Source organism: Mytilus galloprovincialis, chromosome 1 (genome assembly GCF_965363235.1).
Source record: "Mytilus galloprovincialis chromosome 1, xbMytGall1.hap1.1, whole genome shotgun sequence".
In the NCBI taxonomy this organism is placed as follows: domain Eukaryota; kingdom Metazoa; phylum Mollusca; class Bivalvia; order Mytilida; family Mytilidae; genus Mytilus; species Mytilus galloprovincialis.
The window spans coordinates 20,751,454-20,765,196 of record NC_134838.1 but is presented as its reverse complement, the minus strand read 5'-3'; the positions used below and the strand labels follow the sequence as shown (position 1 = coordinate 20,765,196).

At 32.5% G+C, this 13,743-nt stretch overlaps 1 protein-coding gene across 1 annotated transcript; it reads right to left on the bottom strand.

The window, feature by feature from the left end:
- Positions 1-3,523: 3,523 nt before the first annotated feature.
- On the bottom strand, positions 3,524-12,211 carry LOC143068704 (high mobility group protein B3-like). The gene is made up of 5 exons (XM_076242965.1): positions 12,085-12,211; positions 7,627-7,751; positions 6,989-7,238; positions 6,435-6,541; positions 3,524-4,448 (listed from the first exon to the last, which is right to left on the bottom strand). The coding sequence occupies exons 1-5, from the start codon at positions 12,086-12,088 to the stop codon at positions 4,314-4,316; spliced, it is 621 nt and encodes a 206-aa protein (XP_076099080.1). The 5' UTR covers positions 12,089-12,211; the 3' UTR covers positions 3,524-4,313.
- Between the last annotated feature and the right edge of the window lie 1,532 nt (positions 12,212-13,743).

The following is a 13,743-nucleotide window of genomic DNA, read 5'->3' as shown; positions in this document are numbered from 1 at the left end:
GGCACTGACGAGCTATATGGTAAGTCTTTAAAACTAAAATCATCAGTTCTGTAGAAAGAAACATTCCATCATAGATCCTACGAAACAAACAATGGTTACCGTGGATCTCTTGATAAATTTTAAAAGACGTCAAATAAACAAGAAAATGTTTATATAAAAATATAAAAAGTTGACAAACATAAACCGGCTAACTACCGACCAATCTTATTAACTTGCATTTGCTGCAAGTAATGGAGCACTTAATAACATCACACAATATGGAAAATCTTGAATAAAATAATATCTTGTACGAACTCAACAGGGCTTTCGGAACTTGCAAAACACAACTTTTCGTCTTCATCAAATAACTTTAATCTATACATCATCGGTAAACAATGCTAATACACTAACAGATCTAATTAAAGACTTTGCAAAAGTCCTATGATAAAGGGTCGCATCGACACTTACTCTACAAGTTAAATATTCAGTTTGGTATCAATGGAAACTTATTAAACTGGATCTCTGCATTTCTCTCAAACCGTACTCAAGTCAGTTGTTCTGGAGGGAAGATCATCAATCACAGTCCTAGGCACCTCTGGGGTAACCGTTCAACAAGGTACTGTCTTAGTCCTATTATTGGCCTATATAAACGAATTCCCATACTACCTTACTCATAGAAAACCAAGATGAATTTCTGATGACAGAATCATATACATGCCAGTGAAATACCAGGGTGACTGCCTCTTACTGGAAGCTTATCTTGTTGCAGCAGCGAAATGGGAAGTGGACTGGCTGATGGCCAGATTACCCGCACGCCTGGTTATGATGTACAAAATCACACAACTTGTTGCTTTACCATCTAGCATAATTATCATTCCATCAGACTCAAGAACCAGAAAATATCATTTCACATTCAGACAAATCTATACATCCGAAGATTCGTACAGATTTTCATTTTTCCTATACACAAGAACGCAATGCCGTCTTCTACCAACTACAGTGGGCTCTTTCTCATATATGCAGCTATCTTAACTCATTTCAATAGATTCAGTAGTGTCATGTGTCAAACAAAATGAATCATTTAACTTTTTGGCCAAACATCAAGGAACTAAGGCCGTGTTCACATCGACTTAAACTCGGTGTTGTGGATTGGGAAACTTTGGATTCAGAATTTTTGTTCCTTCTAATCATCTGAATGACCCTATTTATTTTTAAATCAAGTTGTGGAAAAATCAATCCTCCCTTTTTCAAGTCAAATGGTCATTCCCTAACTGCTAGAAAAGTTGTTCGAAAATTTGAATTTGGTTTTATGTAATGAACGTTTAAATGACATAGGTCGCTAAACAAGGTGTATAGATGTGAACAAATTTAATGTGAAACTAGTGTACTTTACATTAAAACAAATTCAAACATGTTTACTGTACACGGCGTTTTTGTGTGAACACGGCCCAACTATACAGAGAATAACATTTTGGGTTATGCTTGTGTGTAAGATTTGTTTATATATGTATTTATTAAAGTTGAGCATACACATGTTTTCTATTATGTAAACAATCACACGTGATTGTGTGACCGCATAGTGGTCATCTATTGGTGTTTATATTGGATAAACAGGTTTGTGTTTTAAATATATGATATTTCGGATTGGTCAATATTTGTCGCATTGTGTAAATATATTGAGTATGATATTTGTTATGTAAATAGCACTGGATTTTTAAAGCGCGAATAGTTGTCTTGTTTAAGTAATTTAAGATATATGGTCATTCGAAGCTCGTATACCGTTCAGTAAGGCAGCTTAGTTTAGGTAAAGACCCCCTCCCCCAACCCGGATTAAGATGCTTGTATATTTGAAATGTTTTCACGCATAGATAGATATTTATACTACCAGTAGGACATTGTTTGATTATTAAGATTTATATGTATATATGATTTCTGATTTTGTTTTTCTATTTTGTAGGCTGTCGTTTACTACGCAGTGGTGTTGCCAATATCATGATATCAGGACTCAATATGTTGTTTTAATAAAATTTAACAGTAAGCTGCACATGCTGGCGAGCTATTTCTATGTAACAAGTGTTTGTTTTTATTTTATAAATACTTTATATGCGTTTGAGGTGACGAATTAGAATATAAAGAGTAATAGAACACACAAGAGGATCAATCTGACCTATATTTTACTTCTTACGGACGTATATTGAGCTTCCAACACGCATATGCGAGGGTCTGTCCTTCAATTCTGCATTCTTTTAAAATTAAAGCCTTTTATTATTTTATTTCAATTTGGTATTAATTTATAAACTATTTTTATGTTTCACCATGAAACTGAATGTTCCATTGCACAAAAGTGTCCCTTTATGATTATTTTTTTAACATTAAATGTGCCTTTTGGTTTTTTAGTCATGTTGTAATTAGCTTTGAACTTGCTAGTACTCTCAGGTCTGTACTCGTGTCTTTCTGGTTGCTAAGGATGTTTGAATTCCTTGCCATGTTCCCATCCATAATATCCTCTTTTGTATTGACCAGACCGATTTGTAGTTATGTTGTACAGTAACACCACTGTACCAGGTCAGCACCTTCAAAAATGTTTAACCCTGTGACAATTGAATTGATTCATATTTTGCATGTTGATATGTATATCATACTATACAGTATGGGTTTTTCTTATTGTTGAAGACCCTAGGGTTGCCTATAATTGCTTGCATCCACTTCAATTTTACTTTGCTGGATAGCTGCATCATTGGCAATCATACCACATCTCTTTCAATTATCTTTTTTAAACACTTGAATATGGATTTATTGCACTAAAACTGTTAAGTCATCTTTCCGTTATTAAAGGGGTATTTTTTGACAAGAGCAAATAACTTTGAAAACAGCTTCTAAAGTAACGAGTTGTATGCAAATACTTATTCAAAAAGGTTGAAAATGTAACTGAAATTCTCAAATATGTCCAACACATTGTCATTTGGTTTTTAGCACTAAAAATCTTGTAACATGAGTCATGATAGGAAATTATCAGTCAAGTTTTTTTTGTCAACTTTTTGTTGCCTAGAAAAAGTGACATTTAAATATTTACTTTTTCTTCAAAATGAAAGTGTTATAAACAAACTGATGATCGTAAAGCAAAATTTATTATCAAAGGCATTTTTGAGGACTTTAAATATGCTCAGAATAAAAGGTTCCTGAAAAGCTTTAAAACAAAAGAAATGCCCAACATCTTGCTTGATGACTTTAGAGTATCTCAGCAATGATTTACATGTATATATTCAATTGTTCAATGTATTATTTACAATTAATTATCCTCGCTTGTGAATTTACTGATTTATTTTGTTTGAATGCATAGTCTCAACTCAACAGATCCATTCTTAGGTTAGTAAAATTTCAACTTAATTCCATGTGATTTGAAAAGCACCAAATAACTATTTCAAGTCTGATTTGACCTTGGTACAAATAGAACCCACAACCTTCTGCAATCACAGTCAAGTTAGCTAACATGAGACCATCAAGTAAGTCTGCATAATCCACATTTGGTTAATAATAAGAATGATTACCATTATTTTCTTTAATTCTATATGACATGTACAAGCAATGATGGTAAAAACTACATGATAAAATGGAGTCATGTTGTAAAAATCTAGTTAAAATAAAGACATATATAAATACAACCATAGAGCACCAGATTGGGTGTTCATTCTTTTGATTTTATGCTAACATAAATCATATAACTACTATGCCATCAGATGTAATTTCATGAATGAGTGATTATATACATTATTACATGAAAATGTCAATGAATAATTCAACCAGGAACTATATTAAGTAAACTAATGTTAGTGTTGAAACCTAATAAATTTCTTTTCCTGATTGTGATGAGTAAAATAAATGAAAACATTAAGTGGACACCAAATCAACATCGAAGCAAGTGTCCCCTGAGATGATATGTAATACATAAAACTATGGAAAAAATTGTCATGTATTTCGTAATATTATAACTGAAAATAGCAAGAAAAGATTACTACATAAGGTTGTAGAATATTTGTCAAAAGAAGAAATTTATAATCTACTTGATTTTTATCCTTCCATTTTATGAGAGACTTGGACTTGTTTTCTTTAACTGCTCTTTTCATTCTAGTCAGCATACATACTAATTTTGAAAGAGAAAACCTTATATCCACAAATATGATATTACAACTCTTTCTGTTACAATATAACTTAATTACAACAAATAAACAATGTTGGCTTTTAAATAACTGTTTTCAATTAATAAAAGATGTAATTGGACTGGCATTTTGAACATCAGGTGTTTAGGACTGGCCACCATAATAAAATATATCTCTTCATTCGTCATCCTCATCCTCCTCCTCGTCATCTTCTTCCTCATCCTCCTCTTCTTCATCTTCTTCCTCTGATGCACCATTAGGCTCTTCTACTACTACTTTGGCTTTTTTTGCTGCTGATGCTGCTCCTCCATTCTAAAAATTTAATGCTCACATGATTAACTCCTTATATTTTTTTTTGCTTGAAATCTACACAACTACTGAGTTGTGTTTCTTTTCAAGGGAAAAATGTAAACATAATAAAATAAATGGGGGATAAGGCCACAGATGTGATGCTTCTGCTTGCATATAATGGTTCAAAGGGACATAACCCAAGAACTGAGAAATGTGACATTACCCAAAATTGAATATTCAGTTAAGGAAGCTGGCTTGTCATGTTTTGGATTTTTTTTCAGATTTTCGGAATCTTCTGGTTTTATCCATTTGAAAAAAATTGCCCAGTGACCCCCATTTTCTTTTTGTAAATCTTTTACATGAATAATAATAAGCCATCTGTATAAGTCTTATAAAATTTTAATTACTTTTTAAAAGTTTTTGAGAACTTCAACCTGTCACTGATAAAGTTATGAAAAGTCAAAGAGAGAATATTTTCCCGCCAAAATCTTGAAAACAAGCACGGTGACCTATATATATTTTTTTTGCTCTTTGGATTCCTGTATTGATCCCTTATCAATATAAACTAGTGTTTTGAAATGTTAATTACTTTGAAAAGGAGAAGCGAACTCCCTTAAGTCAAATAAAGTAGAAGCTAAGAGAACTGAAACGAATTCCAGCTATTTTTACTGTAGAAAAGAGGCATGCATGACTCGAGAAAGGCAATAAACAGCTGCTCCATGAGCTCATGATACGCCCGACGTCTTCAGAGAAAGTTTTAAGCAATAACCATATAATGTTTTTGAGACACAGCGGGACATGTGAAACCCCCAACCCTGTTTTTTTTTATACAAAAAACTGGATATCACTAAAATAAAATTTTGAATCAAAACCAAAAAGTATACAGATCTTTAGATTAATATAACAAAGAAGTGTGTAAAGTTTTAAGCAATAATCATAAATTATTTTTGAGATACGGCGTGACATGTAATAAAAACCTCCCTTGTTTAACAAAATACTAAATAACTCCAAAATAAAGTTTTGAATCATCAACAAAAAGTATATAGATCTTAAGATTAATATAACAAAGAAGTGTGTAAAGTTTTAAGCAATAATCATAAATTGTTTTTGAGATACGGCACAACATGTAAAAAAAACCTCCCCCTTTTTTACAAAATACTCAATAACTCTAAAATAAAATTTTGAATCATCACCAAAAAGTATACAGATATTAAGATAAATATAACTAAGAAGTGTTTAAAGTTTTAAGCCATAATCAAGAATCGTTTTTGAGATTTGGTGCGACATGTGAAAAAAACACCCCTTTTTAGTTACAAAGTGCCGTAACTCAAAAAGTTTTAATCTTATTTTCACCAAAAAGTATTCAGATCATTTGACCATCATAAGAAACAACGTTAAGTTTCATGAAATTTGGATAAGTCGTTCTCAAATTACAGTGCGACATGTTTACGCCAGACAGACAGACGGACACGGGACATTTGTATACCATAATACGTCCCGTAAAAATTTTGACCGGCGTATAAAAAGTGAAATTAGCATTGTGCACAAGTTTCATAACATATTGTTAAGGCAAAATAAGTCAGAGAATGGTAACAAAAAATTCAGCAATTTTTCCATATGTTGAGACATTAATTACTCTAGGACAGTAAAAGCGACTCCACCATAATTAAAACTTGATCTGTTTTTGTTGTTACAAGTATTGTGTACAAGTTTCACAACATTTTGTTTAAGCAAACTAAAGTCAAAGGGCAGAAACAAAAAAATCAGTAATATTTCCATTTGTAAAGGGGCACAACTCTAGAATGGTTGAAGGGACTCAACCAAAATTCAATTTTTTTGTGGTTTTGATGTTAAGGTCTTCTTTCTTCAAGTTTCATAAACATGACATTTATGAATGGCACATAAAAAGTGTCAAGGTCAGATGAACCCTGGTTAGACAGACAAGTACTCCTTACTTTCATTTATGTAATATAATATTGTTAAAGCAAGCTGACATGCTGTTCTTACCTCCTTGTAATCTTTCATCAATTTTTCAAATTTCTTTACTTCTTCTGCATTTTTATCTTGATAAGGTTTCTTTTCTTTACTTGACATGTCACCCCAAACTTTTCCAGCTGCAATTTGAAACAAAAAATCAATATGTGAAACAAATCAAAAGTAAAGGGATTTCTGCTCCTAATTTTTTATGATATGACAAAAAGGCATTCAAATCTTTAAATTAAAAAACAGATACATGTATGATACTAATGTACAATATCAATACAATAAAGTCAGGCCATGTTTCTTATTAAACACTTAATGAAATGGCATGAAGCGGTGTTTAATTTGTTATTTCAAATCATTGAAAAAAAAAACCAATCTTTTTCCCCATTTTTTGTGTATCACAATTGCAGTATATTGAGGAATTCTTGAAAATTTTGTCTGCCAAATTGGGAAAAAAATAGAAAACCTCTTGTAACAAAACATTGATGGGAGATTAAAACTGGACTAAATGTTGAGCAGAACCCAGATTACCAAGGGAATGAATCACTGAAAGCAATTTAACAATTCATCTTACTTACCACTACATATCAGATCTTTATTGCTTATATCGGAACCTTTCATTTTAATTCTGTAGTCAGCCAAAAACAAGAAATATGCAGACTGTGGTCTTTTTGGTTTGTTTTCATCTTTCATTGGTTTGCCTGTGAATGCTTGCATCTCTTCATTATATCTAGCTTTATCTTTAGCTGCTAAGTCGTTGAACTTCTTTTTCTGTACATCATTCATAGCACCCCATTTCACTGATGCCTCTTTTGTAAATTCACCGACCTGTAATGTATTAAGTTCATTTTTAAAATTTGGTCACACAAATATGTATACCCATGAATATTTAACAGACTTAATGCCCCAAACACGAGAAGAACAAACAATGAATATCATCATAAAACAGCACAGTACATTTAAAAAACAAAAACATCAACAGAAAAAGCTTAATTGATTTTTTTCTTCAAGACTCCAAAATTGGTTTGGTCAGACAAAACCTTAATTACCCCTTTCAGACAGTGAAACTAAATTACGAGTACATTCACCATCAATGATTTTTCTGAATAAACCTGAAAGATCATACATTAATATAATTCATTAAAGTGGCAGGTGATCTTTTAAAAAAACTGCAGGAAAGACGATCTTAACTTTATGTATATATATATATAAGTACCTTGGTCATTGCTTTTCCACTTGCTTTAGCATCTTCCCTACACTGGGCAAGGTAATAAAAGTATGCAGACACTGATCTCTTAGGTTTGTTTTCATCCTTTGGTCTTTTGCCTGCTTTTGTTCGACCTGTAATCAATACATGTAAAATGTCAAGTCAAGAATAACTTTATACTCCTTTCCAAATAGTCAAATAGCAAGTGAAAAGGTTTATTTATTTTGTACATTTCCTTCATCAGTGCATTGAAAAAATATTTTTGAACCACAGATCAAAGACAAGAAGTGTGTATTGTAATTTTCTTGCATACAGATTTCTAAATATGTAAAATTTGACAGACTTTAGTTTAGAATCTGAATTATATAAATCCTATTTCTGGAAATAAAAGGCTACATTTTTTGTAGTCTTTTTATTATGATAGAGGTAGAAATAGCAAGCATAGGCGGGATATCTTTTCAATGAAGTTTAATTGTATTTTACAAGACATTTCCACTATAAAAATCTGCATCCATTCAATATGAATGTAATAACATCAGTAAAATGTAGTCCAAATAATTATGATTTTGACGCTTACTGTGACGTCATAACGCAGAAGCAAGAGTCCGGAAACAGTCATATTTGCCAGTCTTGTCCTAAACTGAAAGTAATATGTCCAAAACGTGTAATTGGGATTTGGTCAAATTTTATTTATTAACAGAAATAATTTCGGCCATTTCGTTGAGATCGAGTTTCAAAATTGCCATTTTGAACATATTTTTTTTGTTAACGATTTTATGTAATTAAATTGCCACTCCAGTAAAGTGTTATAATCCCCCTCCTAATAACTATATTAATGCCTCGGGGAGCTATTGACTGATGATCCCTTATCTTTTTACCCATGTTTTTAATGGGCGATATCTTTTAGGGCCACAACTAAACTGCTCGATTACTTCTTTTGAGCCACCTAATTTTCAAAATTAAAGGTATCAGTTCCGCAAATTTTATTTATTTTTATTTATATATAACAACTAAATGATTGACTTCCTTCCTCCTGTATCTGGTCTTGGAACCGGCAGTTTACCGATTGGCGGAGTTAGTCATTTTAATAACAACAAGAATGTGTCCCCAGTACACGGATGCCCCATCCGCACTATCATTTTCTATGTTCAGTGGACCGTGAAAATGGGGTTAAATCTCTAATTTGGAATTAAAATTAGAAAGATCATATCATACAGAACATATATACTAAGTTTCAAGTTGATTAGACTTCAACTTCATCAAAAACTACCTCGACCAAAAACCTGAGGCGGGACAGACGGACGAACGAACAGACGGACGGACGCACAGACCAGAAAACATAATGCCCATAAATGGGGCATAAAAAGTATGCTGAATTAAAAATTTTGTTCTTCAATTTTGAAGAGCTCTGAATTTATTTTTTTTGAAGGTCGCTCTAACAACATATTGGTTGCTTTTCTTTTGCACAGTTTTCAAAAATTTGTCGTTCTAATTCTCCATTCAAAATAATTGACGGAATTTGTGTTCTTCAACAATGATGACCAGTATTCCTCTATCAGACTATTTTCTTGAATGGTATATCAGACATTTTGACTTGTGAAAAAATATTCTATTACTTTTAAAACAATTTAAAGGTAACAAATTTATACAGATGAATGTGGCGCAATTAATACCTTTTCAAAACTGCAAATTGATTCTGCCCTTTTTAATTCACACATGGCTATTCAGAGCTCCAGATAAGCTGCGTATTTGCGTGATCACGCAATACAGGGGTTTCATTGTCTTTCATGTTGACCGGTACATTCTTATTTGTAGGTGGTACTTTACAATGTATTCAATGAACATCTTATATAAAAATTCCTGAATTCAGGCGGTACTTATCAGTAGCATAGGAGGGTAAAAGTACCGGGTACCGCCTCCTAATGAATGGCCTGGCAATACAAATAATAAAAAACCCAATGCAATTGCCCATTGCAGGGTTCAATAACCCAATTAATTCAAAGGAAAACCCAATTATATTCCAAAACCATGAGTTCTCAACCCTTTTTATTGGCTACCATTTGCGTTATTTACCCTTATCTGTTTACAGTGGTCGCGTAAACTATTTTTATAATATTTATAATTGGAAATTTCCTTTCGTTCTAAAAATAGATCCCTGCATCAAGTAGCTGAAATGGGTCCCTGTTAGAGTTTTCTGTTGCTCAATAGGTACACGTGTTTTTGAAAACATTTCGATCTTCTCGGCGTTTATCCAATTAGCGTGTGTCATGAAGTCATATTTTTTCGCATTGCTTGGGATTTATCATTACGTACGTACTTTAACGAGAACATTGCTAATAAAAGCAGGGTTTCCTCAAAAACGAAATCAGTTGGAAAAAGTGAAAGGCCAAATTAATTTTGACATGATTAAGCATCAGACACCAAAAGTTCTAATAAAAGACAACTAAACCCAGATTTATGAAAATTGGAATAAAACAAAAACATTCAAGTATAATTAGAGTTTATATACTATTTTTTTTCATTTACGGTTAATTAATGAATACACACACAGGCACTGGTCTCAGAATTTATTATATAAAGGTATAAGACGAGTGCCTGTGAATACACATATCCGTTTTTTTACAGTTTATATGAGAAAATACAAAACTGGCAGAAGGTTTGAAACGGAACACAAATTAAACCTACAATTCTCAGTCAATAAACCAAATAAAACAGCTAGCAAATAACCCTAACCCTAACCCAAATAAAACAGCTAAACAAAGAAAGAAACATATTTAAGATGGAAAAAAAATCTAGGGTTGATATTGCCTAAATATTCAATATTGTGTTGATGAAAAAACCCAATACATTAAGGAGCTTGGTGGTGAAAAACCCAATTTGATATTAACATGAGGGGTGAATTGGGATTGATAATGCAATCAAAAAACTTTATCACCCAATTATATAAGAAAATGGTGGGTAAAAAACCCAATTTGTGAATTTTTATCTGGAGCTCTGGGCTATTAATCACCACAAGCTCCGAACTAATATTATAAGAAATTGAAATTCCATACCAGCTGTCTTCAATATTTAAATACTTTTTTATAGATAAGACAATTGTCAATTATGATTTAAAATTAAATTAAACTTGAAAAGTGGCAAGCGCAGGGTTACAGGCGATCCTGATCCCCTCAATCTGGTCACACTTAATTGACACCTTTGGACTAGGGGAAAGATATGATTTTGAGGCAAACTGGAATAATTTTTTAACTCATTTATCATTTCATTGTAATTTAAAAAAAAAATAATTGGGAAATGTGATGAATTTCACTCGTTATTTGCACACAAAAACGTGAAAATTTGAATACATACAAAAAAAGTCTGGTTTGACATGACAGAAATATTATGGCTAAATTTGAAGAGAAATTCAATCACAAAAGTCCAACCCCAAATCATAGCTTTATGTAACATACATGTAAATTGTAAGATGCCACAGAAAGGTGTCAAAGCAAAAAATAAAATAGCCTTTCAAGACAGCAATCATGACACAATAATTATTATTATTTTGACTACAAAGTACAAAAAAAAGTACAATAACATGAGAAAACAAGAATGTGTCCCCAGTACACGGATGCCCCATCCGCACTATCATTTTCTATGTTCAGTGGACCGTGAAAATGGGGTTAAATCTCTAATTTGGAATTAAAATTAGAAAGATCATATCATACAGAACATATGTACTAAGTTTCAAGTTGATTAGACTTCAACTTCATCAAAAACTACCTCGACCAAAAACTTTCACCTGAAGCGGGACAGACAGACGAACGAACGGACGAATGGACGGACGAACGGACGCACAGACCAGAAAACATAATGCCCATAAATGGGGCATAAAACATAAAAATGTGACATCCACATTTTGATAGGAATTGCATCTTATTTAATAATCATTTAAAGATTCCTTTAGTTAATAATTTGCACGAACAAGAACGAAAAAAAGTAAGAATTTTTAAGTAAGAAAATAGTTTGTTGACCCTTTGGCTTTGGGTCTGTGTGATTTCATGAAAAGAATTTTAACTCCTCTTCGATGTATTTAAAGACCTCGTAGAAGGGTGCCATAGCAAAATATTAAATAAGCCCCTGTCGAGATGTCCGACATAAAAGTCATTATACTTTTTTTTAAATCTCGACAAGATGTCTCGGCAGGTTAAATAAAAAAAATGTCACAATTTGCATGAAACATTTTGAAAGCCGGTCTGGTAATGCGTTAAATTTGACCACTCCCCGGCTTGAACTGCAAAAACTTTGTGGCATACACAAATAGTCTTTATTTGAAAATATTTGCCAGCAAGAATTTTCGAAGTCCAAGAACAAAGAAAACATAGCGTGGTATCTATTTACTGGTTGTGACATACGAATTTCATTTCATAATATTAAATTGATACATCTTCAAAAAGCCTTCGTTAACTTAAATCTTAGTTCACTCACCCATTGTTCTAAATGTTTTTCTGTGTCTAGTTCTTTCAAAATGGTAATCGGTGAAATGCGAGTTTGTCAAAAGACGCCGTAAACAAATGTGTTAATCAATTAACCAATGGAAATGAAGCATTTTTCCCGCCAAGAGATAGCTAAAATAAGTAGTACCAATCTAGGCCTAGACCCTCTCTGTACAAACTTGATTAATTGGTGTTTCACAGAAATTGCATTTGACATATTATATTTTGCACAAAAAAGGTAAAGTAATTAAAAAGAAAGTACATTAAAGCTAAAACAGAAAAGGCGAAAACTGTTTAGACTTTCTCCGTTTAACTTTTAAAAACTATAACTGTTTAATAGGCTCTAAAACAAGTTTCCCTTTATAAACAGAGGTCAGGCAATCATAATAAGTTATTTGATGGGATCTTATCGGAAGAGGGGGGTGGGGGCAATACCTTTTTGTGTTAACCTATTATGGCCCTTTTCAAGGTGCTGTTAACTGTTTTCTGAGATCAACTTAAGCTGTTAACTGTTCAGTTTCAACCCACTTTGTTAACTGGTATCAGCATTTTTGCAATTTTTGTTAACTTTTTTTGCCCAAATCGAGGTGTTGTTAACATGTTAACCCCCTATTGCCCATCCTCTTATCGCTATTGGAATATTTGAAAATCTGATATTTACGATTAATTGAACGGGGATTGACCCTGACACACACCGGGATAATATTTATTTATATTCTGAATTGTTTGAAAATGCCATAGGAGTACACTTAATAGAAAATATCGTAAAAAAATGTTTGACAACAGTTTGACTTATAGATCTGTAATATGATTTCAACTTCAATTAGTTTACTAATTAACATCCGCAAGCAGACATTGCCGATGACTTCACTCTCTACCAGAGACCAAATGATATAGAAGTTAACCAAGGGCTTCAACAATGAGCAAAACCCTTACCTCATAGTAAGCTTTAAAATGACTTGAAATGACAAATGTAAAAAAAATCAAATGAGAAAACTAACGGCCTGATTTATTTACAAAACAATAAACAAAAATGATATACAGCAATAAACAACAACCATGCACTGAATTACAGCTGGGAACAGTATATGTAGTCAATATATATGTTCCTGATTACAGCTTACTCAGTGACTATAGGGATAGACAAATACAAATTCTAATATGAAGTTCTTCTTTAGCTTTGGATACAAAGCCATGTTCTAATTTCAATAAAGCATGGGCTGCACGTGATTGACGTCACAATAGAAATTGCAACGTCAGATGCATTTAAAACAACAACAGAGATCAAAATTGACACTTTTGTTGGTGTTGCTCGCTAGGAAATTAAATAAAAACATTTCTATAAGTAAGTTTGAATATTTCTGTTCTTTTTTTGTGTTGTTTAACTGTTGATTTTCTATAACGTTTATGGTTCATCAAATAAAAATGGCGACACTTCGAGCGTGTATTATAGGTCCGGTTCGAAGTACAAAAGTTCAAAATATTCCTATTACAGTTGGAAAGCAGGTCACGGTTTGACCCCATGCTCTATGCTCATTTTAACATGGGTAGGCATTATATTTGTAAACATTCAAAACCTCGCTAACGCTCGGTGTTAAGATATTGACAAATATAATGCCTACCCATGTTAAAATGAGCATAGAGCATGGCA

What these genes read in the sequence shown, in the direction of transcription:
- LOC143068704 (XM_076242965.1), bottom strand. An exon ending in GTGGAAAAGCAATGACCAAG is followed by an intron (nt 7,239 to 7,626) that starts GTACTTATATAT and finishes AATACATTACAG; the next exon opens with GTCGGTGAATTTACAAAAGA. An exon ending in TGATGAAAGATTACAAGGAG is followed by an intron (nt 4,449 to 6,434) that starts GTAAGAACAGCA and finishes TTAAATTTTTAG; the next exon opens with AATGGAGGAGCAGCATCAGC.